Genomic DNA, 27,132 nt, shown 5'->3' with positions numbered 1-27,132 from the left:
AAAAAGCTCATTCACTTTTACATCTCTCTGATTCCACTGTGATTACATTGAGTTCTAACAGATTTTTCGCTAACTGCGCGCATTCCGGAAAAGAAATGTTTGATCTAATGGTCCGGTCCAAATCAAGAAGTCGCCCCAGTGTCTTCAATTAGGCTTGGCATACGTCCAGCCAAACATTGCACGTCATGCAGCCCAGCCGGTGCAGCGAGAGCACGGCCCACTAGTGCTGTGCAACAAGAACAAAACACCAAGTGTCACCCAAACCGCGTTGGACGAATCGCCGCTGCTCTTGTCTGTTCGCCGACCGATCGATCGGCCGGCCGTCTCGACGTGCTACGCGAATTGCTTTGTTCCTGCAGGAAAGAGTTTCAGTAAAGAATCGCCCCCTCTTGTTTGTTCTTCACGGCTTTGCAGTGCAGTGAGCGCACAACCGGATCAACCCATAGCACGGCTTGAACTGTGAGCTCCGATCCGTCGATGGGCGACCACGCGCAGCCGCGGCACGACCAGCACCGTGGCCTCCGCGGCCGCCTCGCCGGCCTCTTCTCCTCGCCGCCGCCACAGCCACCGAACCACCAGTCCAACGAGCAGGTACGGCACGCGTCCCGCATCACGACCTGACGAAATAATCCGCAGTGTTCCACAGATGCTTTATGCTCTGTTCTGCAAATGGCGTGCTGCGATGCATCGTCAAGATCGCGAAGCTGATGGAGGAGCTCGGGAGGCAGAGGGATCTCAAGGAGACGTACAAGGCGCGGCTCGAGAGCACGCAGGGGTACCTCCGGTTCTGCCTCGAGGTCGCCCAGGAGCGCGGCTTCATGCACCTCATATCCGACAGCGCGCAGCCGCAGCAGCACTCGCCGCACCGCGACGCCGACTCCGAGACAGCACCGACCGCCGCCGGCGACGACGTGGACGACGAAGACGAGCCAGCAGAGACGCCGCCGCCGTGCGATCCGTACCTGGCCGCCACGCGCGGCCTCGCCGTGGAGCACGGCTGGTCCGTCGCGCCGGAAGAGGTAAGACGATCAATCAAGAACTCACGCCAGAACATGCCGCCTGACCGTACCGCGGGCGCGCGTCCAGTTCACCTGACCAGTGCGTGCTCTGACCGGTCACGGAGCAGATCGAGCTGCACGAGGTGGTAGGCCGGGGCACGACGGCGGACATCCATCGGGCGACGTGGCGCGGGCTCGAGGTGGCGGTGAAGTGGGTGCGGCCGGAGCTCTTCGTGTCCAACCCGAGCGCCGAGGCCTTCTTCGCGCAGGAGGCCGACCTGCTGTCGCGGCAGCGGCACCCGCACGTGCTGCGCCTGATGGGCGCGTGCCTGCGCCCCCCGGGGAGTTGCTTCCTGGTGACCGAGCTGTTGAGCGGGGCGACGCTCGGGGAGTGGCTGCACGGGGGCCGGGAGCGGCGGACGCGGGCGTCGTCCTCGCCGCCGCCGCCGCCGCTGGTGGACAGGGTGAGCAGGGCGCTGGAGATCGCGCTGGCCATGCGGCACCTCCACGAGCAGACGCCCAGGGTCGTGCACCGCGACCTGAAGCCCAGCAACGTCCTCCTGGATGCTGAGCTGCGCGCGCGCGTTACGGACTTCGGCCACGCCAGGTTCTTGCCGGACGGCAAGGAGGCGCTCACCGGCGAAACGGGTAAGAAGATCACAGTGTCCAATGTGCCATGCAAGCGTGCGACCCCAGTTGTAGCCGATGAAAGTTTTTATTTGACTTCTAGTTGTTGTTTTTTTCAAAACTTTAAAACATGTATTTCAGGGACTTATGTGTACATGGCTCCTGAAGTGATTCGCTGTGAACCCTACACTGAGAAATGCGACGTTTACAGCTTCGGCATCCTACTGAATGAACTAATAACTGCAGATCATCCGTACATTGATACAAGCTACGGGCCTAGTAAGGTAAACTCAAATTGCCTCTCGACGTGCTAATCTCTAGAACATGGACAAGGTGCTCAAACTTCCTGAAATGATATGTGAATTTCACCTTGGACAGCCTTGATTCAGAACTGTCTTGACAAAATTTGCACCATCTCAGATGAAATTTCGTTCCTAGTTGACTATGCTAACAAACAGTAACGTTTTGTAGATTGCGCTGGGAGTAGCAGACGGAAAATTAAGGCCTAAACTCCCAGAGAGTGATGGATATCCTACTGTCCTGATTGATCTCATCTGCCGAACCTGGGATGCAGAGCCTTCAAGACGGCCTTCGTTTGCCGCCGTAACTTCTGCGCTTCGAGAAATCAGACAGCAAATTGCGCAACACGGAGAATAATACCAAAAGTACAGTTATGCATAGGCTTACTTGTACGAGAGGGAAATGGAAAGGCAAAATAAGCATTTTTTCCCTCAACTTTAGTCTGAGGTCAAATTCATCCCTCAATTTTTAAATTGGCCAATATAGTCTCTCAATTTTTATTTTAATCATCTTTATGCTGATATTATACTCCACAATAACATGAGATAACTGTAAAAAGTTCTTTTTACCCTTGGCTTCTTCTCCCCCTCCTCAATTTCCACTGTTTTGTGTTATTGTTCGCTCAACTTTCTACAACATTTTATATGATGGTACATTATTATGCAGTAAGTAGTTTAATTTTTACTCCATGCATCCGCAATACAATGCGATATATGGGTAAATAAAATTATATATTCCAAATTAAACACTTGTGATGTTCCATAAAATTTTATGGGTAAATAAACTGTTGTAAAATTTAAAGGAAAGGGGCCAAGGGTAAAGAAAACTTTTTGCATAAATCTCATGTTATTATAGAGTATAATATCAGCACAAGGACGAGTTTGGCCCAAAAATAAAAGCTAAGGGGCTATGTTGACCGATATAAAAGTTGAGGGATGAACTTATCCCTCTCCGATCAAAGTTGAGGGACTAAAATAGTAATTTTGCCAAATGGAAACTATAGTCAATTTCACTAAGATTTCACTTGTTGGTTGCACTACTTTCATAGTTCTGAATTTCTGGCTTCTGGTGGCATACGAAATTTCTTGGCAAGTTGTACATAGCAGTAATCTCCTTGCTATTATTTTGCATCCAGAATAGCTTATTTACAACTAGATGGCAGCATTTTTTGCGTGCACGGAGGCGCTGATACCGGAAGAACACAGGTGTGAGGCTTCAAGCGCAGCATGCTCTTCCATGCCCGTAAATGAACCTGGCATCGTCTTCGGTGTACACATGAGTCTCATTCAACAGCCTGCAAAAAAATATTTCAGAAGGCAGATCAGTGGAGGAATTAGCATACTGATTCATTCAGCACTGTCATAACTCATAACCAACTAATTGCCTGATGAAGTGAACAAAAGGCGCTACTCACGACTGATGAACGCTTTTGTTGAGCGTGGTAGAGGAAATGAGGGACTCCCCACTCAGGTAGAGGAGCTCTCCCACAATCCTATGTTTGATTCTTTCGTTAATCTGCTGGGCGTTCAGGTCGAATGGATGATCCGAGGCCTGAAATGCGAATCGCAAGCGGCACATCATTAGGTCACCCCTGAACGAAACTGGAACGTGGGATAAATTCATGACAGTGCAAATACCATGACCCAGCCCCAGGTGTCCGCAAATGACGGAACATGAGCAGTGTAAGCTTTAACATCTGCAGCAAAAGTTGTACAGGCTTAGACAGAGGCCAGATAGCACATGGCCAAATGTTCTTACATTTGAAGACACAAGTAACAGAACTCACATTTGAAGACATGTCTAAGGGTGTTGTAGATTGATGAGAAGACCTCTTTGTGAGTGAGAACACCAGCTGGTCCAGCCTACGTGATCATTTCCATCAGATTGACATGTTGAGACTCGTAACCAATGTGATTTCTGAAGTAGGAGGGCTATGGTATGGAGTACGGTACCTGAGTGACGAAGATGCCATGGTCATTAAGCTTGGACTTGACGATGTGCTCGTAGAATGATTTGGTGTAGAGCTGATAGCAGGGTCCTCCTTCCACTGGATCTGACAGGTCTCCTACTATCACGTCAAACTTCTCCCTGCTCTTCTCCAGCTCAACCCTGAATGCATAGCATAACACGAATGGTTATGCTAGTAAGCACGAATAAACCAGAACAGGCTTGCTCAATATGAACTCAGCCACTTCAGTGTTTGTTAAATTCGATACAGAAGAAGATTTGTGAACTTTTGTTTCAGGGAGAGCACTAATCAATTAATCATGACGTTTTCTCCAGTTATATATGCACAGTAGCACGAGGAATCTATATTTTTATTGGGCCCACTTGTAAGTGATGATAGTTCAGGAAGAACGATGATGGTACTATCGCCCTTTTCACTTTATGAGGAGATTTGCTAGATGACTGATGTACTAGGACACTTTGCCAAACAAAAAGGCAGGTCAAAAGAGTTCTTAATTGCTCTCCAATCTGTTCATGCATAGTGGATATTGTGGGCACTGGACCCGGTGCCTGCTTAGCAGGATTCTAGTGGATCCATAATTGCACTCTCCCTCCATCTTACGAAGAGTGCAATGCTAGCATTTGAAAAAAAAATCTAACAACTGCCTAATTTAGTTGTCAGGTCTAATTTGCATGTCAAAATTATCTTGTGTCCATAATTTAAATTATGAAGTCTAGTTAGTTACATGCAGTTAAAAAAATGACGGTACGAAAATTGTTTCACACCACTGATCTATCTGGAAAAAAACTAGAATTGCACTTTTTATGAGATGGAATATACTAAGACACGTCCAGGTAGATATCTGGTTGAGGATCGGGGGAGGATCGCATCATTGAAATATATAATCTGTCAACCAACAAGTGCAAACGAAAAGAGAGATGTATATGAGCACCTGGCGTCATTGATGATGAGGCAGAGCTTGTCGCTGCTGAATGCCTCGCGGTTCACCGTCAGGTACGTACGGCAGAAGTCCACTACCTCCTGATCATGCATACGCCACACCATGAGGTAGTTGTACAACAAAGTGTGCGTGTGCGTATGTGTTTTCGAGAAGAGAGTAGCCTGCCTATTGTTGAATTTGTGCTACCCTATATACCTGGTCTATGTCGCACATGACCACCCTTTGAACGGTCTTGTGCCTCAGCACCTCCCTCGCTGCGGAGCCCTCGCCACCTCCCATGATGAACACGGTCTTCGGGCTGAAGCCAAAGCCACCAGCAAAGGATCAGCGCGTGCTGTTAATCAATTATCAATAATGTGTGGAAATGTCGTTGGTTGGGAATAGATCGTACAAAAATAGCACTTCCAAATTTAAACCTAGACGATCTGCTTTCTTTCTTTTAATGAAATGCGTGCCCAGACATTTCTTTTTTTAAAAAATAACTAGGACGATCAGGAATGTTTAATGTTTCAGGAACGTGTGGGTGCACACATTTCACTAAGATCCCTTTTGGAACCTTTGAATTGAACTCCATTCTAATAATTATAATTTAGACACAAATCTATTAAGCTAATAAGCTAATATAATCATATACGAAATATATTTGTGTAATATTGTTAGCCATACGGGGGAGATACTTATATGCTATATTTCTGCTATAGAGCAGTGAACCAAAGAGTATGCTATAAGTTATGGAATAGAAACATAGGTTGGTGGTGTGTAGAATCAATTTTCATCTCCCATCTTATAAATTTAGGATAGGCTTATATCTAAATTTCGGAAAGTGGTTGGAAAAAATAGATAGCCTAATTTATTAAGTATCCAAACAGCCGCTAAGAGAACGAAGAAGGACGATGAATTCTCAGTACGGAAATTTGTTCAATTCCTTAATTTGAACTTTCTAAGTGGTGAGAATTACTCGAGGCAATTATCAAAAAGAAACAGAAGTGTTTTTCTTAGTGGTGATGGTTACTTTGGGTGGAACAGTAACGGCGGGTGTATCAAGGACTCGTGGTAGATGAACTCGTCCATCTCCGTGCTCTGCATCTTCCCGTCGATTATCAAAGCCTGAACAAGCGTCACTGACAATGTTCAGAGATCATATATGCAGATGTCTACAGGATCACATGGTCCAAGTAGCCAACAAACAGAGAAAGAAGAAATCGGCAGAAACGCTCATTATGCACCAGTGCACCGCACATTGATGTGAACGCACCTTGCCAAAATGCTTGGTGTCAAGGAGCGCGATCTCCTGGTACTTGCTGGCCCCCCGGTGCAGCACGCTGGATGGGAGCACATCAAAATCAGTCACCATAACCACCTCTTCTTCTCAAGGAACAGGAATCGAATCACCGTTCCGTGGATGCGAATGTGTCAGCGTTCACCTGTTGAGAGCGTAGCAGAGCTTGAGGTCGTCGTCGATCTCCTCCTCGTACCACCTGCACTCCGCCTCAGCAGGCTGCTGCTGCTGCTTCGGCGGCGTCGGCAGCTGCAGGTGCAGGTGCTTGGCGCCGTAGCCGTTGCCGGCGGTCACCTCGCGGGGCAGAGCCTCGGCGGCCGGCATGGCGCCTACCATGTCGTTCGTCCTCTAGTCGCGGCAGAACGCGAGACAAAACTAGGAGTAGATGAAACTGCAGGGAGGTGAGGTGCTGAGGTCGTGTGATGTGAGTACTGAGTAGGGAGTGTTGTGTGCGACGTGAGTCTGCTGGGGGCCGGTGTGGTGATCTAGCTTATATGGAGCATTGGAAAATTTGAACGCGATTTGGGCGTGGGACTCAAATAGATCGATATCGCACCACCTCTTTCATGCATGAAATGCAATGCATTATAGACAAGGGAGGGTCCACATGTTAAGGTACTTCATGATTTCAGTTTAAGGGAGACAAATCCTATACTACGAACATAGTATTGCATTTAAAAACAAATTATTTCCTTTCAAAAATATACTGTTGATTTTATTCATGCAATGGAATGACAGCAACTGGGACAGTGGTGGGCATTCAGTTCATAGGTTAAAACGGGTACTTATTTGGTTTGTTTTTTCTTGTTTAGAAGGGCATATTTGATTTTAAAAACTAGAAACCAGCAATTTAGTCTAAGAAACATAAGAACTTGAACCTAATCAACCTATATATATGTTACTTATTTAGTGGTCTTTTTTAAATGGTAAAGTCCATTTTCCAACCGTGAACTATCACGATCATCCGATTTTGGTCCCTTATCTAGGGAACCAGACGTCTTACACCTCCAACTGACGAAATCGTGCAAATTACCCCCCAAACCAAAACCACTCCGGTTTCCGGCCACGTCAGCCGTCCGATCTGGCACCACTTGTCCAGTCAGCAAGTCGGACCCCTTGAAAGCCGGTGATGATATCGTTGTTGGTTGTTGTGGTGTCCAGTCTAGATGTTGTTTCTTCTTTTTAATATAAGGCAGCTCTACTGCCTGATTCATTTAAAAATAAATGAATTTGCCAAAGTTTTGGTAAAAAATCGGCATGCCCTGAGTCCCCGGAGTGCGGAGTGGCCCAACGCGATCGAACAGCAGCCAACGGGACGCGCGACGCGCCCATATCTTCTACTACCCCTACGCCTACGCACGCCGTCAGTACTCGCTCCGGCACGCATTGCATCGCCGGGCGGGAAGTGGCCGCGCGGGGCTCCGCACGGAGCTGGTGGAGCCGCCGATGCGCGAGCCAATCGGTCGAGGGCGCCCGCCCCCGCGTGGGAGCGGCGCACCAGGCGGGCCGGCGATGTGGCGCGCGAGCACGCGCACGCGATCGTCGAGGTTCGTGGAGCGGCCACCCACGGCCACGGGCCACGGGCACGGCGCACTCCCGGTAATCCAACCACGCTCTCGTCGCGTGCGGGTGCGGCCAAAAGAAACGAGCGGAAGCCGGGGCTCGCTCCGGCGCGGTGGCGGCAGGCGGGTGCGAGTGACCCCTTTTGACAGCCGGCAGCTCTCCCCCCCACGGCGGCGGCGCGAGAGTAGACACAGGGACACGGCCACACGGGGTCGCCGGGTCGGCACTTTCCACCCCCGCGAATCGCCTGGGTTCTTCCGCGGCAGCCGGTTTTCTTTCACGGCGCTACTACGACGTCGCTGCCGCGATTTGTTTGTGGAGCACTCGGTAATAAGTTGGTAAGGCGGCCGGGCCGCACGAGTGGAGTGCCCGTCGGCATTAACCACCTCGCTGCTTGGATGCGGTTGCACTGCACTGCCATGGTGGTGGTGGACTGGTGGTGGTGCTGTGCTGAGTTTCGGCGTGCGGAAAGAGGGCGCAGGCGCGCAGCACCATGGTTATCCTGATCGATGATGCATCGTCATCTGTTAGGTTATTAGTTTAGTCGCACAGTGTCGCACACCGGCGATTTTCTGCTCGGCCAATTGCCACACCCGCGACCACCATTCCTGTCCCTGCACTGCACCCTCGCAGTGCGCCCAAATGTATAAAAGCGACCGATCATCACTCGTCACCATGTTGTTGCGGTCATGCGGTGCTGGCCCCGGGCTCGATCGGAAGCTGCGCCCGCCTTGCGCGGAAGAAGCTGCATTGTCCTCAGACAGTCGGAGGAAGAAGCTGCATGCCAGGGCCCGGGGGGTGTCCTGTACCCTTTCCCTGCCACAGTATCCTCCTCAACCCCCTGCCGCTTTGCATGCGTGCATGCGGCAGATCTGTCGCCGTCTGCAGATATATCTTAGCAGGTAGTGCTGCTTTTCTCCACATGCATGGTGCGAAACCACAACCCCAAAATGGCCCATTATTTTGTCGCTCTCTCGAACAATACGTCGCAGCTGATGGGATTAGTGGCAGCAGGGAACAAGCGTGGTTGAGCACCAGCACTGTGACGTGGATTCAATTCAACCACCAGACTCGGGCCATTGCGCCGTCAACCATGCATGATGCATCATCTGGAGCTTTGGGTGTTGCATTGGGTTGATATATGTATCCACAGCTCTGCAGCTGCAATCACGCAGCACCACTGCAATGCGCGTGGCATGTTGTGCTTGCTGTTGATGGTCAGCTCAGGCCTCAGTGTCGAATACTGATCTCTGCATTAGCACGCAGCACCTGTTCAGTCACTTGCATTGCACTGCGCGCTGCGCTCCAGTACTTCACAGACAGGATCACATTTGTGGCTTGGACTTGAGGCCCACTACACTACTCGCGCAACCACGCCGCCTGGTCGGAAAAGGCAGGCAATGATCCTGTCCGCCGGCCGGCATAGCCACCCTGCACGCGAGGCCTGCATCATTCGCCGGCCATGCCACACCACACGACTCGAGTTGAAATAATCACGCGTGCTTTCTTCATCCTTGTGGTGGAGCTGCTGGACGATCGACTCAACTGATCATCTAGTGGGGGTATTCATTGCTGAGACCTGCGGCTTGACGAAATCAACCTGCCGAATGCTCGTCCCGGTTCAGAAATGCTGATCATCAAGCGACGACCGTTGCAAGGTCAGCTTAGTCCTATCGGAAAGAAAAGGTGGTAGACGGTCGGTTCAGTACTGTTTTGTCAGGAAAAGCACTCATCCAATCCTGAAAAGTATGACAGAAAGCTGAGACAGCTCGAGTACCTGAACGCGTGCTCCCAAGTAGATACGCCGGAGAAACCCCTAAATTTCCTGTCGGCCAAGTTACCTAGCTACCGCAGCATCATCTTGCCTCCTCGTCCTCTGCTTGAGACGAGCCTACGACATGTGCGAACTCCGTCTGATGCTGCCAGGAATTGTATTGGATGATCACGGAAGCTGGTCCTCGGATGCTCCATTCTCGCTTCACAAAAAAGAGGCCCTGTTCCCCGTGCAACGAAATTTAGATGCATGGTGTGAAATGTGAATACACCAATTTCCTGCAGAGAAAAAAGAAAAATTAGAAATTTGAATACACAAATTCGCAGATAAACACCACTGCGGCAGCCCAACGGTCGATCAAGTAGCAGGCCAAATCGTTGGGCCTCCTTATTTGGCGGATTCCTTCTGTTGGCCAGTTTTGTACTTGAGGCCCACTACCTGGTTCGTAATAGCATCCATCCCTTCTTTACCACTGACAGGCGGCCCACGAGTACCCCGCACCCGCCGGCCCCCGGCGAAGCTGCTGCGTCTGCAACCCTCACCCCTCGTCGTCGCCGGCGCCGGCGTCCCCCCGAGCCGACGCCATGCCCGCCGTCAAGTGGTACCGTACTCTCACGTCTCGCAATCTTCCCTCTGTCTTCCTCCCCGCGCTCTCCCTCACCCCCGCGGTTTTTCGGCGGCGCAGGCTGATGCACTGGCACCCGAGCCCCGGGGTGACGCTCAACAGCCAGATCCTCGCGGAGGCGTGCGGCTGCGCGGAGTCCCTCGGCGGGGTCAAGGACGGGCGCTGGAAGACCTCCATCTTCTTCTATCGCGCCATGACCCGGGACGGCGCGGCGGGGCCCGCGGGCCAGCAGGGGCAGCAGCACCCCGACCTGCCCAGGGAGCTCCTCGGCGTCGCGCTCCACGAGCGCCCGGGGCTCTACTTCTCCATCGTCCGCGCGGCGCGCCTCGTCCTCCAGGCCGACGCCGCGTTCCCCCAGGTCATGGAGAAGCTCCAGTCCTACAAGGCCCGCGTCGCCCTCAACTTCGAGGTCGCCTCCTGCCCTTCTGGTTTCGGATTTGACGCCCAAATTTAGGGGTTTGCGCTTATACATCTTGTTTTCGTTTGATCCAAGCGATAGCGTGCAAATGTGCTTCAAACCGAACTGGATTTGTCAATCAAACTCAACACACTCGTCTTCGGTTCTATCAAGCGAAACAAATCTGTGCTTCCTGTTTATATTGGGTTCGATCTTATGCTTGCTTGAAAGTTCAAATTTCCTAGCTGATATTTTATAAGAAAATTTACCACCGTGTGGAAAGCCACAACAGGCCTTGAGCTAAACATAGGAACTAACATGGGTCACAAGGGCAAGCACCAAAAGGCATACATGAGCTGGGATGGGCTAAACCATCCAACGCAGTGTTTACAAAATCGCAACTAAAATTAAAGTATTGGGTTATGAAAAGTAAGACTCAAGTTGGTAGGTCTGATTCTGTAGATTTTGGTTTGCTTTCTGTTTTCCTATGTTAACCTCTTTGCTTTCATAGTCTAGTATACAATTTCAATTGTTTCAGATACTTTAAACCCTTCTTTTCTCCAGGGCTTTCAGTATCAACTGGGTGATTTCTGCCTGAGGATAGGAAAATGTGCTCCTAATAATTCTGAATCACTGAGAGGAATCATGATGGAGGTATCATTCTTTTTTCTTGTCTTGAATTTCTCTTGTATTCATTTGAGTCCTGTGATCACATCAAACCAAATGCTGTAAAGTAACAATGTAAAATTGAGATTTGGTAAAATACTTATGAAAGTATGCTAGTCTAAACCACTACTCCTATATAGCATGCTCTGCTGATAATTATTAGTACCTTATGACTTGCTTCTTTTCTTTGAATATTTTATTCTGATATAGAGTTTCTTGTTAAGCTCGATGAACTTTGTGCAATGTAATAGTGTCTTTGCTTACATGAAAAACGTGTGATCTAAGGTTCACTTGCTTCACTACTAGGACTGCAGTTTGAAAGTGCATCTAGATCTTCTCTGGCACTGGCAATAATAGAAAAAGTTGAGCAAAGAACAATAGCAGAAAAGTTCACCATGTTATCTGAACTTGCCTGCCAGGCACACTTACTTTTGCTTCTGTTGCCCAAGTTTGCCGGGCGAGCTGGTTTTAATTTTGTTCTTATTCTGTATGCAGGTAGAGTATTATCCACTATCTTCCATCGAAAAATCCAGGGCAATCATGGAAGATTTCTTTGACATATGGCAGGAAACAGTTGCAAAAAAGTCATTACCTGGTCATTTCATTCATGTAGAATCAAACTTTTCAGAATATGGGCTTTCAGATCAATATTCTTTCCAACATACTGCAGTTCAGTATGCAACTTGCTTGCAGCAGCTCATGGCTACAGTAAGGGGCTAGCTCTGAAGATCAAGCTTTAGAGAAAAATACCCTGCATAACTTCTTAGGCTGATCCTGATAGGATTCACAGTGACTGGATGTATCTTATGTAATGACATGCAAATGGTTTGTACTTTCATTCTCTTCCGATTAAGCTGCCACACCACCTTGATGTCTTTATCGAGGCACAAATTAGAAACTGGACATTTTTTTCTCTTATTTGAGGAATAACTGGACAGTTGATATCGTCAATTAGTCAGAGGTGGGTATCCATGAGTCTAGCTTATGAGGAAAGTTTGCGGAAGTCATACGTTTTTGTCTACTTCAGTGTAGTTAGCTGACCTTAGAGCATCTGTGGTGATTATTTGAGGAGCCCCAATACCATTTTCAGTATTATTGGAGTAGTAACTCCACCAGATCCTCAATGTTCATGAGCTTACCATGAACTGGCGATGTTCTACAGTATGATCGGCCTAGGTTAAATGGTCCCCATGACACTAATCCACGCTAAATAAAAGTGTATTTTAATTTATCGATGTCGACATCACTTCAATTATTTCTTTCGACTTGGGTTTTCTGCTTCTTTTTTCCCATTTCTAGAGGGACTCATTCGTCTAACACAGGGCCATAGTGACGTGCTGCTGACGTTCGGGCCCATCAGGCGTGGTCCCCATATGTAAGCGACGGAACGTCAGAGCTCCGAGCGCGAGTGTTTTCGCACAGGGCGGCGGCGACCCGGGGGGGGGGGGGGGGGGGGCGGGCGGGGGCGGGGGGGGGGGGGGTTTACATTTGGCGCCATTCCCGCCACAGCCCCGCGGTCCGCAGTCTGTACAGAGAGGAAAGCCACACCGAAACTGATCTCCACCAAATCCCCACCGAACGGCGGCAGCGCCCCGATCGCTGATGAAATGGCGCCGCGTCGCCCTCCCAAGAAGCGCCGGATTCGTGATGCCACGGCCGTGCCGGCGGCGGCGTCCGACGCCCTGCTGTCTCTGCCCCCTGAGGTACTCGACGAGATCCTCGGCCGCCTTGACCTCAGCGACGCCGTCCGCACCTGCGCGCTCTGCCGCGCCTGGCGCCACCGCTGGGAGTCGCTCCCCTCCATCGACATCTACACCCCCATCGGCCAGCAGTCGCTCTGGACTGTCGACTGCGTCCTCCCCCGCTTCTCCGGCCGTGTTCGGCGCTTCGACGTCTCCCTCGACGAGCTCTCCACCCGCCGCCTAGACGATTGGCTCCTCGTCCTCTCCCGCCGTGGCGGCGTAGAGGATCTCGAACTAAGTCCTCCGTGCCCCTATAAGTTCTTCTCCCTTCATTCCACCGTCTTCTCTTGGCGCCGCCTCATCTCCATCGACCTCTTCGCCTGCCACATACCGCCGCTACCCCCGGACTTCGAGGGGTTTCCGAACCTTAAAGTGCTAAGCCTTGCCAATGTGAAGTTACAGCAGAACGGGGAGTATCAACTGGAGGAGATCATTGAGACATCCCCATTGCTCGAGCAGCTGATACTATGCGAAGTCTGCATAGTTGGGGATGACTTCATAGAATGGGAAATCCGGGCAACCAATCTGCGGCACATAACAGTATGCTCAAATATCGATTATGGCTGGAATTTTGCAGAGCTGCAATGCCTGAACTCTGCTGTCATTGATTTGTGGGAGTATGTTGGTAACCGAGATTTCGCCAAGTTTCTTGCTGGGCTAGTTCAAGTTAGGAAGCTTAGCCTCTGCTCGTTTTATGCACCGGTATATTCTGCTCTTCCCAAATGTTCATTTTATCTCATTCGAGTCTCTTGTTTGGCTGGATTGAAATAGAAGCTAGCTAAAATGCCTCAGACCTGAAAATGGGATAGGATGGGACAGTATATGAGGACACTGATAAATCATATGAGCATGCTTGCAAGAAGTTATTGCCAAAAGCCTAATAATGTTGATTCGGTTAGTTGTATTGCATTCGTGTATACTTGAGGTTTGCCTCCTTGTTTGCACATGTGGGCTGTGGCTTAGAGTCATCTTGCTGTTCAGGTGCAGTAAAATGAGGTCTTCAAATATTGAATAATGTGAAAGGTTGCTTTCGAAGACGAACCATGCTTGACCGTATCCATTAATATATGAGCTTGTGCCCCTTTTGCTGTAAAATAAAAGAAAAACCTATCCACGATTCTAGATTCTCATCCAGTATTCCAGTTTCAATGTTCTGGTATTATTTTTTGTTCTTTCCATTTTTCAGGTAAATGGGATTAAGATACTGGAGACACTTCCATGCACCTTTGACAACTTGAAGAGCTTGAAACTGTTCATGCACTTCTGTGAACTGCCCCCCATTTTGTTAGTGTTTTGCTTCCTAAGGAGCACTCCGAACCTTGAAAAACTTAAAATACGGGTAATTTTGAATGTTGCCTTTCAGATATTCTTACATACATTTTTGAACTCTGAAGGTCATCTTGCTGCTTTTATCTTACTTCTGTTTTCTACATTCATGTGTGCAGATTTATGATGGCAAAGAGCAGAAAATTGAGGCAAATGGGGAGTTGCTAAATGCACAGTGGACTGATGGCATGTGTGCCAATCTTCAGATTCTGGAGATGACCGGTATCAATTGGCTTCCAAATGAAATGTCTTTTATGAAGCTTATTCTATCCAAAGCTAAGCTTCTTCACACATTATCCATTAGTCATGATGATGATTGCTCACTATCTCATGTGGATCCACTGGAGGAGTTAGTAACATGCGGAAGAGCCTCAGCTCAAGCTCAGATTCTGTTTCAAGGTAAGAAATAAACTTGATTTCAGGTATCAATTGTGTTTTGTTTGATTGTAATACATTTCTATGCATATCATATTCCGTTTTCTGAAAGTTTGTGGTGTATTTTCACATTATATACTTTTGACTATAATACAAGCAAGAGTGATTAGTTACATCTGAAAGTTTGACCTGTTGATGTAAGTGAGAAATATAGGACTTCAGCTGTCACACTGTACTGAAGTTTTTTGTGCCTCCATGAAGAATGGGACGTGCTAAGTATTCAGGCAGCCATTGCTGCTATTGAAAATTAATGTATTCCTGCCGAAGTGATTACAGCTGTTTTTGTTGTTCATCTGCCCTAGACAGATTGAGCTTTTGATTATTACTTTTTCCACTATGCTTCGATAGAATCCTTGTCTAGGGGTAAATTCAGAAAGACACTCAACCTATGAGGCAGAACTTATACTTAAAACTCATCTCAAAGTCTCTTTTACCTGAATGCTCACCATTTACTCTCTTTCATGTTAGATCATGGTCATGGATTTAAATAATGGTGTCAGGAATAGGAACAATACTGGGAGGAGAAAGGAACATCTTGTGTACTTTAGTTCTATATTTCCTTTTCCATCTTAGGTTGATGAAACAATTCATCAAGGGAGCTCATAGAAATGGAAATCACATTCAGTGTTTGGTACATAACAGAATCATCTGATAATTGCTAAGCAGTCAGAACTATGCATATGATTTTGCTGAGTTTCTTAACAGCTGCTGCTAGATGATAATCAGTATGCAGAAATGCAGTGGCCCTCTGTACACTTCGTTTCATCTGCTTCATGTTGCTTTGATGAATTGTACGATTGAACAGTTTGCTTTCCTCATGCAGGTGCGGCAGGAAGCTATTAGATGGGGAGCATCTTCTGAGCATTAATAGAATGTGTGGAATTGGTGCACTTGAATGAGCCGGTGGTCCCATTTTTTGTTTGAAGTGGTCTTTTGAGGCCAGAATGTCAGATAGCAAAGACACAGAAAATGACTCATCCAAGGAGTTGTCGTAGTTTTCGTCTTCTATTCCAGAAGGAATTGACGTTCTATCAGTAGTTTGCTAAGGATTGACGCTCATGTTTTGTATGAGATTACAGACAGTTTTCTGCATTTGTAGTAATATACTCTTACAGACTTGGCCTGAGTAGGCGAGGTATGGTTATCCTGTTGTTCAGTTGAGCGCCAGAATGTTTTTGCCAGCCGCGTGTGGGGTGGTCTGTACGCGAGTACATTAACATTTCTTAATCCTGAAATAGTAGTATTGTACAATCCTATTTTAAATTGTAGGTTGTTTTAATTTTTCTAAATATATAGTTTTTAATATATATTTAGATATAGTGTATATTCAGGTGCGTAGCAGAAGTTACGAATTTAGAAAAATTAAAATAAACTATAATTTGAAACGGATAGAATAATACACTTTGCAATTATCATCATTGTTGTTAAGGAGATATTAGCAGTGTTCCTGGACTGAGTGGTCTGGGCTTTCACTACCGTTTCCCCCTAGCCCTGCATTCGAATGAAGAGAGAAGAGGCGTGTAACAGAAGGCACCCGACCAACGATTACGTAAGCAGGGCCGTCACGTGATCTGACACTGCCCTAAACCTAGAGAGTGGACTGCCGTTTCAGGTTCTCTAGGCAAAATCCTAGCCACCGAACAATCACCGGAGCGCAGAGAGAGAGAGAGAGAGTTGGGATTGGGGCGCATGGATCCCCAGCGCCGGCGCCGCCGGGCCGCGCCGGCGGCGGATCGGCTGACCTCCCTCCCGGAGCCCCTGATCGACGGCATCCTAACCCGGCTCGACTTCCGCGACGCTGTCCGCACCTCCGCGCTCTCCCGTGCCTGGCGGCGCCGCTGGGAGTCGCTCCCCACGCTGTCCCTCTCCCTCCTCGACGGCCTCAGCACGCTTCCGACGACTGTCGACAGCGTCCTCATCCGCTACGCCGGCCGCATCCGGGACGTCTCGATCCGCATCAACAACGCGTACTCCGTGTGCCGCATCGACGACTGGCTGATTGCTTTGTCCCGTCGGGGCGTCCGGTCCATGGACCTCCGAGTCGACTGCGGCTTGAGCATCAACTCCTCGATCTACTCTTTTAGCAACCTCGTGACCCTGAAGCTGCACGGGTGCTACGTCCCATCCACGCCCGTGGGATTCGCCGGCTTCCCCGTGCTCCAGGAGCTCAAAATCGCCGACGTCCAGTTCTCGGTGAACTTGGAATTGGAGGCTATCATCGGCCGGTCGCCCTTGCTTGCTGTCCTCGAGCTATCTGATGTGTACATCCCTAGCGACGAGCCGTGTATGATTGCGGCGCCCAATCTCCGTAGCCTAACAATCGTTTCGGTGGCTGATTATTACGCCTGGGAATTTGGGGAGCTGCCGCGTCTCGACAACGCCACCATTGATTTTGATACCTATGTGAACGGGAATGACTTTGGAGTATTCGTTGCCGGCGTTGCTCATGCAAGGAAGCTCACTCTCTCAACGTTCTACCAACCGGTACATTTCATTTATATCTTATCTTCCTAGTTGTTAACTTAAGTTTGACCAATCATGGTAGAAAACTGATGGAACTGCATTATATTAAGCAGAATGGAGTAGAATTTGTAAATCTGGCTACTGTGCGTTGTGTTTCGTAAGTCGTTTTGCTGTTTAGGTGCTGCATCATCTGGAGTTGGGATGAAAATTTAATAAAATTTGTTCTTTAACGATAACTAATAATAGTATATACCGTGACTTTCCTTTTTCCTTCAATTAATTGTAATTGTTTCATATGTTTCCTAAAGCAATTGATATTCTGTCTTGAGCAAATGCTTCCAGTTGGAAATAGAATGCTGTGCACTTTCTTTTAGCCTCAAATACGTTCTTTATGATTTGATGGCACTGCAATATTTCTCTCATTTCTAACCTGCTCCGATCGTGGGAGTATGGTTATTTGTTCAGAAACTTGGGTACCAGATGCCTAAAGTTATATATTTATGTAATTGTAGCATGGTCTGCAAGTTCCCGTATTATCAACATTTTCATGCTGTCAATATTTTTCTTTTTCAGTACTTCGGGGATATTTTATTGGAAACACTTCCATACACCTTTGCTAATTTAAGGAGTTTGTTTCTCTCTACCCACTTTGAAATGTATGCCATTTTATCAACATTTTGCTTGCTAAGGAACGCTCCTAACCTTGAAGAACTCGAAATTGCGGTATGGACGCTGTCATAAAAATGATCATATCTTCTTGTTTGGAGGTAGTCGTTTTGTCTCCTTTGATTGACTTTCTGGGTTTTCTTTTTTCAAGATTATCAATAATCAAGAGCAGGAAACTGAAGCAAATGCAGAATTCCAGAATACACAATGGACCGATGGGATGTGTGCCAGCCTTCAGGTTGTGAAGATTAATGACATTTCCTGTTTCTCAAATGAGATGTGCTTTATAGAATTAGTCTTATCTAAAGCAACAGCTCTTCGCAAAATGTCTATTAGTCTCGGCGATCAATGCTCAATGTCTGAAGAGAATGCGCTAAGCAAGTTATATACATATAGAAGAGCTTCACCTTCTGCCCAAGTCTTTTTCAAAGGTAATTATCTTTACTTCAATTAGCAAATGCTCATATATTGAATTTCCTATCGTTCGTGCCTCTCGAATTTGTTCTTGAAGGATATGCATAAGTCCACGATAGATTTGCCTTCTGAAAGCTCCCCTGTATACCTTATATTATATGCTGGGCAACATATGGTCTGTTCCACTTCAAAATGCTTCAGTTAAAAGAATTCAAATTGCTTGTTAGTGCCACTTAGAATCCAAAATAATAGTACACCACACAGAATTGTCTTTTATTTGACACATGCCTTTTTTTCATTTTCCACACAGTTCCCATCTATTTCCGCCCCCCCCCCCCCCCCCTCTCTTTTTTTGGTCCAAAAGTGATTTTATATCACTGTTTTTGGCAAAGAAAAATGGGCGGCCAAGGCCATATATCAACACTATGATCCAATGGTGAGGCAGCGATTAATTAGTCCCTTGGTCCTAAATGTCCAAACAAATGGAATGAAGAGTCTAGTATGTATTAGAGCTGCTGCACCATTGCCTGATTTGGTGAAACAATGTTGATAGAATGGATGGTAGGCAGAGCCATGGCTGATGATAATTGTATGTGTGCTAGTTTGGTATTGAAATTAGTGGTCTTGCTAATCATCATGACTAGTTGCCACGCTAGTTTGAAAGAACTCCAGCTTTCTTGGCTTTGTTAGTTTATTTGGCAATGTACAATGCAACCAAGTAGGAGGGCAATTTGAGATGATGTGTCCGCATAAATAGGGAAAAAGATGGGAAATAGTGGAAAACAAATTAATGCTTTGTCCAGTATATATCAAAAAATTTTACATATGTATTGTTTTTACTAATACTGGTGCTCAACTGGTTATAGCCTTGACGCTTTAGGAACAGGGAAAGCTTACTATTTAAAAAAAAGAATTAATGATCCTGTTTTAAAGAGTCACATTGGTCTATCTTCCTGTCTGCTATTAAGTTGCAATGTTGAATCATATTATGTTTTTGTGTTTCTTACTAGTTCTTGAGATAATGCTGATCCTTTGTATTGCAGATTTTATATTATTACTACTACTATACGTATATAACTTTATGTGTTTAGTAGCTACTCCAGGGTGCTTTGTGCACTTTGTAAATCTCGATATCTGTTCCTTTTGTGCATTTTGTGCACAGCAAAAGATCTAGGTAGCCCTCCTAACATGTTAATAGAGCTTTTGGGTTTCCACTGATCCACCAAGGTCTCCAGCCTCCGTTGTTGTTGGCTAGCCACCGCCAACCCTATAAGCAACTCTATTCTCTCCCTTCCCTCCCTTCATGACGCTCAATATGCACCCTATGGACCTCTCAACACAGATTCGTACAAGGGTTAGGATCTTTGCCGACTGTGTGCCCTATGTGTTTTGTCATGACTCCATGCCACTCCAATGCCTAGACCTTACAGTCACTCGATAGCCTAGCCACCGGCCCATCCCCGCGGTACTGTGTCGTGATAGACCTCTGTGAATGTGCACCTCCATGTCATGCTTGCATCACATTGTGGACTCACCACTGTCTCCATGCATGAGTCATCCACAAGGTCCATGCCCTCTCACGGTCCAGCGTCGTGGCCCAAGGTAGACGATGATGCCAAGACCGCTCTACTTCAGGTGTTTGAGGCTTAGATGGAGGTCCACCAATCCAATGTCCTTGTCTACGAGACCTAGCTGTGTGAAGGAGGCCTTTGCTAAGTAGATCTTGCTTGTGGGCATTAAGATTCGTATCTCAATGTCTCTCTGTCGTCTTGCCACTACACATCTGATGTGGGCTCACCTCCAGTTTAGTTATGAGATTCATAATGAGGTCATGTACCATGCTGTCATAGAGGTGGCTCAGTTGCATCACCAGCTTGAATCTATGTTGGAGGACTTCCATAATCATATGTCCATGGCTTGGCACCACTTGGACAACTCAGCCGTAGAGTTCTATTGTTATGGTTCTTGCAAGTGTTGTGACTATCATCAAAGTTACCAGGAGAGTTTGGGACTATCAGGGCACATTTGCTGACCTATCACTCATACCTAACGTTGCAACACTTGAGATGTGAGCTGAGGAAAGGTTTCATCATGCAAGGAATGTGGGCTAAGCTTAGCAGTTGGTGATAGGGTCACATACCATGGGTACCCCAAAGAAAGGCCTTCTTGGGCCAGGCCGACACAGAACAGCCGGCCCAGGACGACGAGCCCAAGGAACGAACAGTACTGGCAACTGGGGCCCGTGCCGCAAATGCGACCCAAGAGCCAGGCTTGCGCACCAATAGGGCACGTGTCAGCCTCCCGACCCTTCACAAGGGCAGCGGGCTTGGGAGGTTGGTGCTCCACCAATGGCCAAAACCGGCCGCCCGACCCATGGAGGCACAGTGAGGATGGACTGGAAGAAGGCAATAAATGCGCCCAAAATGATGTGACGCGCACGCGCACTCACGCGCCGTATCTGACAACCGGGATAAGGACGCCGCCTACGGACTGAAAGTCCGGCACGCGCGCCCCTAGTCAGCCGGACCATCATGACGCCTCGGACCAGCACCCATGCCGTCTGCCCCTGCCCTATCAGAGTGACGGGACGGGCCGTAACTCGTCGCCCTCTACAATCAGGCCTAGGGTGAGGGAGGCACGCCGAGTTAGCGGGACCCATCGACCTCCGGGCGAAGCGTTGACCTGGCCAGCGGAGCCACGGGGCAAGCCCCAGCTGACCGGGGTGGCCATACAGCAACCACGCCCACGCCATGTCCTGCCAAAGAGATGGCGGACAGGACTGAAGCGACACCGGACACCGCGGCTAACCCAACGAGCGAGACGCGACATTGTGACGTGATGGAAAGCAACGACTCTTGAGGCTCTAGCTAGGACACATGTAGAGCTCCCAACCCCCTCACCGAGATGTCAACCCCAAGGGCTGAGACACCCCTTTCTCTTGTCGTAGCCCAGCCCACATAACTATAAAAAGGTGGAGCTGGGCCTTCTTTTCTCTCTCTCTCTCGACTCTCATATGCACACACCTATATTCGCATGTTTGCAAGCACTCCTAAGCATCTAGTACTTGAACACAAGGAACGAGAACGCATACCCGCACTGGATGTAGGGTGATTGCCCGAACCAGTATAAAGCCTTACCTTTAAGTGTTAGCCATCAAGCTATGGAAAAATGCGGCATATTGTACTAGCCGGTGTATGAAACACAGACAGTCGGCTTATGTCCTAGCTGCTTAAACTCTGGCAGTCTTCGCCTTAGCCTTGTTTCCTACTTATGATAGTGTCAGTTGCTTCTCCTACCATACTTTCGCATAATGGGATCATCATCTAGACATGTCTCTAGTGCTAGACTATTCACATTAGTTGGTAGCGAAGTCCTAGGTCCTCTTTCTAGTGACATTGTGTGCATGTTGTGAGCTTGGCAAATAATTGCAACTCCCCTCTCCTTACAGCAATTCTATGTCTTCACACCATTTTGATCTTGTGGACATTGATGTTTAGTGCTATGCACCCGTTGCTTTGGAAGAGGCCACTCCTAGTGTTTATATTTTATGATGATTATTTCGGATTCCTTGGATTTGTCTGATATCTTCTCATTGTTAGTTTCTTGCGGGCTATGCTTGCGAATACTTACTTGATTCGCATCATCGCCCTCGCTAGCTATGGTACCCTTGCACGGTTCTCGTCTTATGGTGCTCATGCTCAGAATGGTATTTCTATGCATAAGTAATGTCACATTTTTGAGATTGTTCATGCTCTTCTGATATCCACTAGTCTATCTCCTCACTTCTAGGCACAAGCTGTCACTATAGTTGTCTTCCTCATTAACTAAAAGTCATCTTCTACTCTTCAGGGATGTACTTTATATGAGCTTTGTTTTATCTACCTCTCCTTCATATGGTTATCTCACCTATTTTGGGTATCCGGTACGTCCTTCCACCTCATGAGCGCACCAAACTGATTACCTAGTTAGTTAATTGTGTCTTCCTTGGGAATAGTAAGAAACATAAAGGTTATGACTTGGATGAGGATTCTCATGATGTCACCTTTCATGGATTCTTCTCTTATTATTCTCGTTCTTTTACCAATCTACTTAGCACGGTTGAGTCCCTCTTCATTCCTCACTTTGCTCACTAGGAGATATGTCTTTTACCCTTCGGGGGCTCAAACCTAACAAAAATCCCATCAGACACCTAAGAGCGATTTTCACCCTTCGAATCCCACCATTGAAATCTAAGCCTAGTTACTAGGTTTGCTGGCAAGAAATCACCGACAATGCCTCACCAAAGAGAAGCTCATTCATGATTTCCTTTCTTGTGTTGTTCTGACTTATCACCACACTATTGATATGCATGTTATCGTCACCTTGTCAAGAGCCCTGTCTATCTTGGGATCACCCATCCTAATGTTTCTCACCTTGTCCACATCATGAGTCGGTTTGTCTCTACTTCTACTCATGTCCATTATGCTCACCTCCTTGTTTTGTGGTACCTTCGTGGAGCCATCTCTCGCTGCCTTTTCTTCCCTCACACCAGCTTCCTCTAGTTTTAGGTGTACTCTGATACGACTTGGGCTAGTAATCACTCTCTTCATTACTCTCTATCATCTTATTTTATTTTTCTTAGCTCCTCCTTGATTGTCTGGAAGAAAAAAAAGTCGACAGTAGTTTTTAGTTTGAGTGTTGAGGATGAGTAGTGGGCTATGGCGGCTATTATTGCTGAGGTAGACCGGCTCTAGTGGCAATTTGAAGATTATATTTTGTGTGCCAGTTTACTGCACCAACCCCTCTACTCTAAATGCACTAATGCGATCAGTATTTCTTGAGATTTCGTGAAGCAAGAACTCACTAAGCACATTGGATTTGATGCTTCCTACACAAGATCGTGTGCTGTAGATCCACCATGAGTCGATGGAGTGTTAGCTGTAGATACCATTATGTATTCACTAGTGTAAAGTAACTTCTGCACTTTATACATCTCTATACATGCCCCTTTGGGCATAGCAATAGATCCGGGTTGCAATCCCAACAAATACTACTCTGTAACTCTATATCGTCTTTTCTTGGTAGTGATCTACAATCTTGTTCCACCGTAAGAAACAGTGAGTAGGACCATATAATTATTATTGATTATGGTTTCCTTAGTGCTCCAGTCTAGGCTTTCGTAGCGATTCTCTCATTTTGTTTTATATGATTTTTGTATGGTATCTTTTTGGATAACGATTTACTCATCCTGCAGGTATAACTGAACTAATTGATTGGGTAAGAATAGTATAATTAGCATCGCTAGGAAGGTGTTATCAAATTTCCTTTTGACGTGCTACTTCTGGAGGATAATGGACATGCAGCAGCAACAACAACAAGGAACAATGCCTCTAAATCTCGAGCAAGTCGGGGTAGGTTAAGATGAAACCCACATGAGTGGGTACTGAACATGCAACCTGAAGAAATTGATGCACAAGTCTAGTCTGAGTGCATGGTCAATAAGATTTTGTTTGTTGTTGGGTTTATTTATGGAGAAAATACTTTTTTCGAGACTGAAGATAACATGGTTCCTTCCAAACCCGAAAAAATTTCCTTCCTATATGACATTATGTCTACATTTCATGCCACACTCGTCAATTTGATCCATGAGAACTTTTAGATCCATGTCACACTAGTCATGGATGGAAAAAAGATGCCCTTGGCCTCAATTCAATCAGCACGAACAAAGCCTCCTCTCATCCGAACTGACCCTCTCTTGTTCTCTCACCTCCTCAAACCTAGAGCATCTGGTAGGATGGGGGTAGGGGTGGATCTGGTCTAGATCCACTTGCTCGTGGCACGCTGGATACGGTCGAGGAAGCCTCGAAGGTGGCCTGGGCCGTCCTTCACCATTATATAATAAATGGGAAAAAGTCTGGTTTATAATATTCTTCTTTGCTTTGAAACCTTGCTATAGATGAGTTCCTAGAGGCTATAAGCAATGGATAGCATATTCTTGACAACCAAGTTAAGGGTTAGTTGACTAGATAGGTCGGGGAAGCAACTATGATGGCTGAGGGGTAGTAAATGCTCTATATTTACTCTTTCATGGATGGTTTCCTAAGCAATGCTACATGTTCGCTGTTTTGTTCTCGATTTATCATAAGAGAATTCATTCCCTTTGTGGACCTGAATAAATTCTTCCTCATTTGGCACTAACTCTAACTTTTATGCCTTCTATGACACTATTGTCTATTTTTACGGTAAGTGCTACTTGAAAAGACATTTGTCCTTGTAGAAAACCTTTGATACATAGCTAAATGCCTTGCAATTTCCATCCTACCATGGCTTCTGCAACAGCTCAGTTGAGGAGGAGAAACGGTTAGTGCAGCATCAGTGACTGGTTGTTCTCAACTACAATGTCGAATGCATATTCCTACATTGCGTCGGCTTCCGTGCCGACTTCGGCCAAGCACTTGTAGAGGCTTCACCAACTTGTTCATGACCTGTACCAATGAGATTGTCATGGGGGTAGCAACATCATTCTCATTGGTGCACGGCGAGTAAGGGGCACATGGTCGGTGTCACCTTCCACGTCAACAAAACCGACTTCGATCTCACCTTCACCCAAATCATGGGATACCTCGGCATTGAATCCCGTAACGACAACCCTCCTGCGAACACTTAGGAGCTTCACTGCTTTTGGCAATGATCTCCCCCATGGCACGCTCAAGCATAGGAGCATCATCCAACCCATCATCAAGGTTATTTACCGATGGATCATGCGTCGAGTCCTCGAACTTCCGAGTGCTGATTTAGTGGTTTGTGTGGACTAGTTGCGCTGGCTCTGCTACACATGTACGTTGTGCTAACAAGGGTGAACCTGACCTTCACCATGGTGGCTGCTTGGTTCCACCATATGGAGGCACGTAAGACCCTGTTGCGCTTCGAGCCCAACCTAGAGCTCATTTCCTAAGGGCTAAGAAGCAACGGTTATGTGTGAATATGGCACAAGCTTCCGCAGAACCCTCACCTACATGCAACTGCTCATTATCGGGCAACGAGCTTCTACCTCGACGGGGAACTAGCTCCAGCTTCCATGATAGGGCCTTGGGCTCTTTGTTGAAGGAAAAGAGAACTAGCTCGAGGAGTTTCTCTTGGCAGAGTGCATGAGGATTTCGAGAATCGAGCACCATGGCTATGGCCACATCCCTAGCCCTAATGATAATTGGGACTTGTGAGATTGTAGATCTTCACAACAGGAAACTCCGAAGTCCTGGCACGAGGCCTAGACGGCGATGGTGTGGCAGCACCAGCTACCGCCCATACCTCCACCATTCACCAAGGGTTAGCATACCGGGCACCACTCGATTTCAACCGTGGCCCCTACCTCTACCAGTGAGACATCAAGCACCTCGGCTACATCTGTGCGCACTTGCCCAGGTGGGACAAGATTTGGAGAAGCTATAGGAGCAATACTTGGCGTTTGAGGGTGAGATGGCTTCTCTCTAGCACCAATTCGATAGCTAGTGCCCCTTCCATCCCCCCCTCCCCCTCCTCCTCCACAGCAGTAGAGAAGAGATGGCCTAGCACCGCACGACGTTAGACATAGGAGTAGCACCATGCCTTAGTATTCCTAGGAAATTTCTCGCTTTATTTCTTCTTTTTATTGATTCGTTTCCTTGTAGTGTGTGAATCAGGAATCAGGGTGTGATCTATATCTATCTTTTATTTATTTCTTTCACATGAGTAGGTTGAGTCTTTGTAGTAGTTGTCATCCTTGAGGATTTCTATCAATGGTATGATTTTTATGCTTGCTTCCTTTAGGATTTCTATACATGTTATGTTTTTTATGCTTGCTTTATTTGAGTTAAGTTAAATCTATAATCTTGACCCAACAAACTCAACTCACAAATAATTTTATCTTGGATGGCTCATGACTTGATAGATGTGGAAGGTGCTTGCTAATTAACATGGATTGACTTTCTAATTCAACCGATGCTTTTAAGCTAAGATAAACTAGGAAATTCAGGGTAGTTCCTTTTTTTCTTTTCTGAAAATTTATTATATCTTTTAAACCCCTTATTTGCTTTCTTAAACTAAGAAATTCATGAATATTTGGTCATTCCTTGTCTCATCTATAGTTTCTAGTCTTTTCTACCCATGCATTGTTGTATATCATGTCGAGTACGTGCAAAAGTTTTGCATGTGTCCTCCCAAATTAAAAAAAATTATAATACATGTCTGCCTTTGTCCACAACCCATTCTACAAATATTTATCATCCTGAATTCAGGCAACAACTCAAGCTCCGAAGGAGAGGAACTATCAACTTCAGCGCCATGTGGAGCTAGAAGACAGCAAGACACCTATTGGAGAACTTTATTCAGAAATAGGAGCATAGAAGAAGTTCATAGCTTCAAGCCCGAGGAGGAGAGAAGTAGTAGCTACTCATCAGTTAAAGGCGGAAAAGAATCAAGAATAGCATATATTATTAGTATCTCCAACCATATGCAATCTGGTAACAAAGGATTGGGATCAATTATTTCTTTCCTTTGCACATGTCCACTTTTTCTCTAATTTTTCTCCCCTTGTTTTCCCCAAACATCATATCTCTTTTTCTAGGCCTGTTTCATAGTTCTTAATAATTCCATGAGGAACTAGGTTTTAACATCACAACATCTTCTCACTTAGAATGATTCAATAGGACCTTCCCAAGCTCCAGATATAGCCTTCATCCTTTTTTAACAAAACTTTAGCAATCTCAAATATTTGAGCTTGTGCCTGTGAGAAGTGCTTTTGCTTGACCTTAATCCTAAGATAAGTTCTGATAGTTTCATTTTATTTTGTAAAAATAAAAACAATTATAAAGTGCTAGCCTGAGAATCTTGGCGCTTCAAGGCTTGAGACAACAGGCAAGCTTCCAATGACCTATAAAATCTTTCCCTTGTGCAGGAGGATTAGGAGAGTGTCAGCAAGCTTCCTGGGCTTA

General features: G+C 46.8%; 4 protein-coding genes across 4 annotated transcripts; 3 read left to right on the top strand and 1 right to left on the bottom strand.

Annotated features, from left to right (window-relative positions):
• Positions 1–2,906: 2,906 nt before the first annotated feature.
• On the bottom strand, positions 2,907–6,619 carry LOC112879597 (thermospermine synthase ACAULIS5). Its single transcript, XM_025943937.1, has 10 exons — positions 6,259–6,619; positions 6,090–6,156; positions 5,847–5,941; positions 5,030–5,132; positions 4,826–4,914; positions 3,878–4,034; positions 3,712–3,787; positions 3,563–3,621; positions 3,340–3,476; positions 2,907–3,219 (listed from the first exon to the last, which is right to left on the bottom strand). Exons 1-10 carry the CDS (start codon positions 6,447–6,449, stop codon positions 3,141–3,143), a joined length of 1,053 nt encoding a protein of 350 aa, XP_025799722.1. The 5' UTR covers positions 6,450–6,619; the 3' UTR covers positions 2,907–3,140.
• A 3,307-nt stretch (positions 6,620–9,926) lies between these two features.
• On the top strand, positions 9,927–12,096 carry LOC112881879 (mediator of RNA polymerase II transcription subunit 20a). Its single transcript, XM_025946782.1, has 4 exons — positions 9,927–10,051; positions 10,136–10,484; positions 11,037–11,126; positions 11,634–12,096. The coding sequence occupies exons 1-4, from the start codon at positions 10,035–10,037 to the stop codon at positions 11,856–11,858; spliced, it is 681 nt and encodes a 226-aa protein (XP_025802567.1). The 5' UTR covers positions 9,927–10,034; the 3' UTR covers positions 11,859–12,096.
• A 571-nt stretch (positions 12,097–12,667) lies between these two features.
• On the top strand, positions 12,668–15,779 carry LOC112882938 (F-box/FBD/LRR-repeat protein At1g13570-like). The gene is made up of 5 exons (XM_025948136.1): positions 12,668–13,582; positions 14,067–14,219; positions 14,326–14,428; positions 14,561–14,605; positions 15,465–15,779. Exons 1-5 carry the CDS (start codon positions 12,746–12,748, stop codon positions 15,482–15,484), a joined length of 1,158 nt encoding a protein of 385 aa, XP_025803921.1. The 5' UTR covers positions 12,668–12,745; the 3' UTR covers positions 15,485–15,779.
• A 551-nt stretch (positions 15,780–16,330) lies between these two features.
• LOC112881104 (F-box/FBD/LRR-repeat protein At1g13570-like) lies at positions 16,331–17,309 on the top strand. The gene is made up of 2 exons (XM_025945807.1): positions 16,331–17,125; positions 17,283–17,309. The coding sequence occupies exons 1-2, from the start codon at positions 16,331–16,333 to the stop codon at positions 17,307–17,309; spliced, it is 822 nt and encodes a 273-aa protein (XP_025801592.1).
• Positions 17,310–27,132: the final 9,823 nt, after the last annotated feature.

This window comes from Panicum hallii, chromosome 2 (assembly GCF_002211085.1).
Source record: "Panicum hallii strain FIL2 chromosome 2, PHallii_v3.1, whole genome shotgun sequence".
Taxonomy (NCBI): domain Eukaryota; kingdom Viridiplantae; phylum Streptophyta; class Magnoliopsida; order Poales; family Poaceae; genus Panicum; species Panicum hallii.
This window is presented reverse-complemented; position numbering and strand designations above follow the sequence as displayed.

Coding starts and splice junctions, on each gene's coding strand:
- LOC112879597 (XM_025943937.1), bottom strand. CDS start 6,449: ATGGTAGGCGCCATGCCGGCCGCCGAGGCTCTGCCCCGCGAGGTGACC. Junction 3,622..3,711: donor CCTTAGACATGTCTTCAAAT/GTGAGTTCTGTT, acceptor CTTTTGCTGCAG/ATGTTAAAGCTTACACTGCT. Junction 3,220..3,339: donor AACAAAAGCGTTCATCAGTC/GTGAGTAGCGCC, acceptor ATTTTTTTGCAG/GCTGTTGAATGAGACTCATG.
- LOC112881879 (XM_025946782.1), top strand. Junction 10,485..11,036: donor GCGTCGCCCTCAACTTCGAG/GTCGCCTCCTGC, acceptor TCTTTTCTCCAG/GGCTTTCAGTATCAACTGGG. Junction 11,127..11,633: donor TGAGAGGAATCATGATGGAG/GTATCATTCTTT, acceptor TTCTGTATGCAG/GTAGAGTATTATCCACTATC.
- LOC112882938 (XM_025948136.1), top strand. CDS start 12,746: ATGGCGCCGCGTCGCCCTCCCAAGAAGCGCCGGATTCGTGATGCCACG. Junction 13,583..14,066: donor TCTGCTCGTTTTATGCACCG/GTATATTCTGCT, acceptor TCCATTTTTCAG/GTAAATGGGATTAAGATACT. Junction 14,429..14,560: donor TCAGATTCTGGAGATGACCG/GTATCAATTGGC, acceptor TGGAGGAGTTAG/TAACATGCGGAAGAGCCTCA.
- LOC112881104 (XM_025945807.1), top strand. CDS start 16,331: ATGGATCCCCAGCGCCGGCGCCGCCGGGCCGCGCCGGCGGCGGATCGG. Junction 17,126..17,282: donor TCTCAACGTTCTACCAACCG/GTACATTTCATT, acceptor TTTGCTGTTTAG/GTGCTGCATCATCTGGAGTT.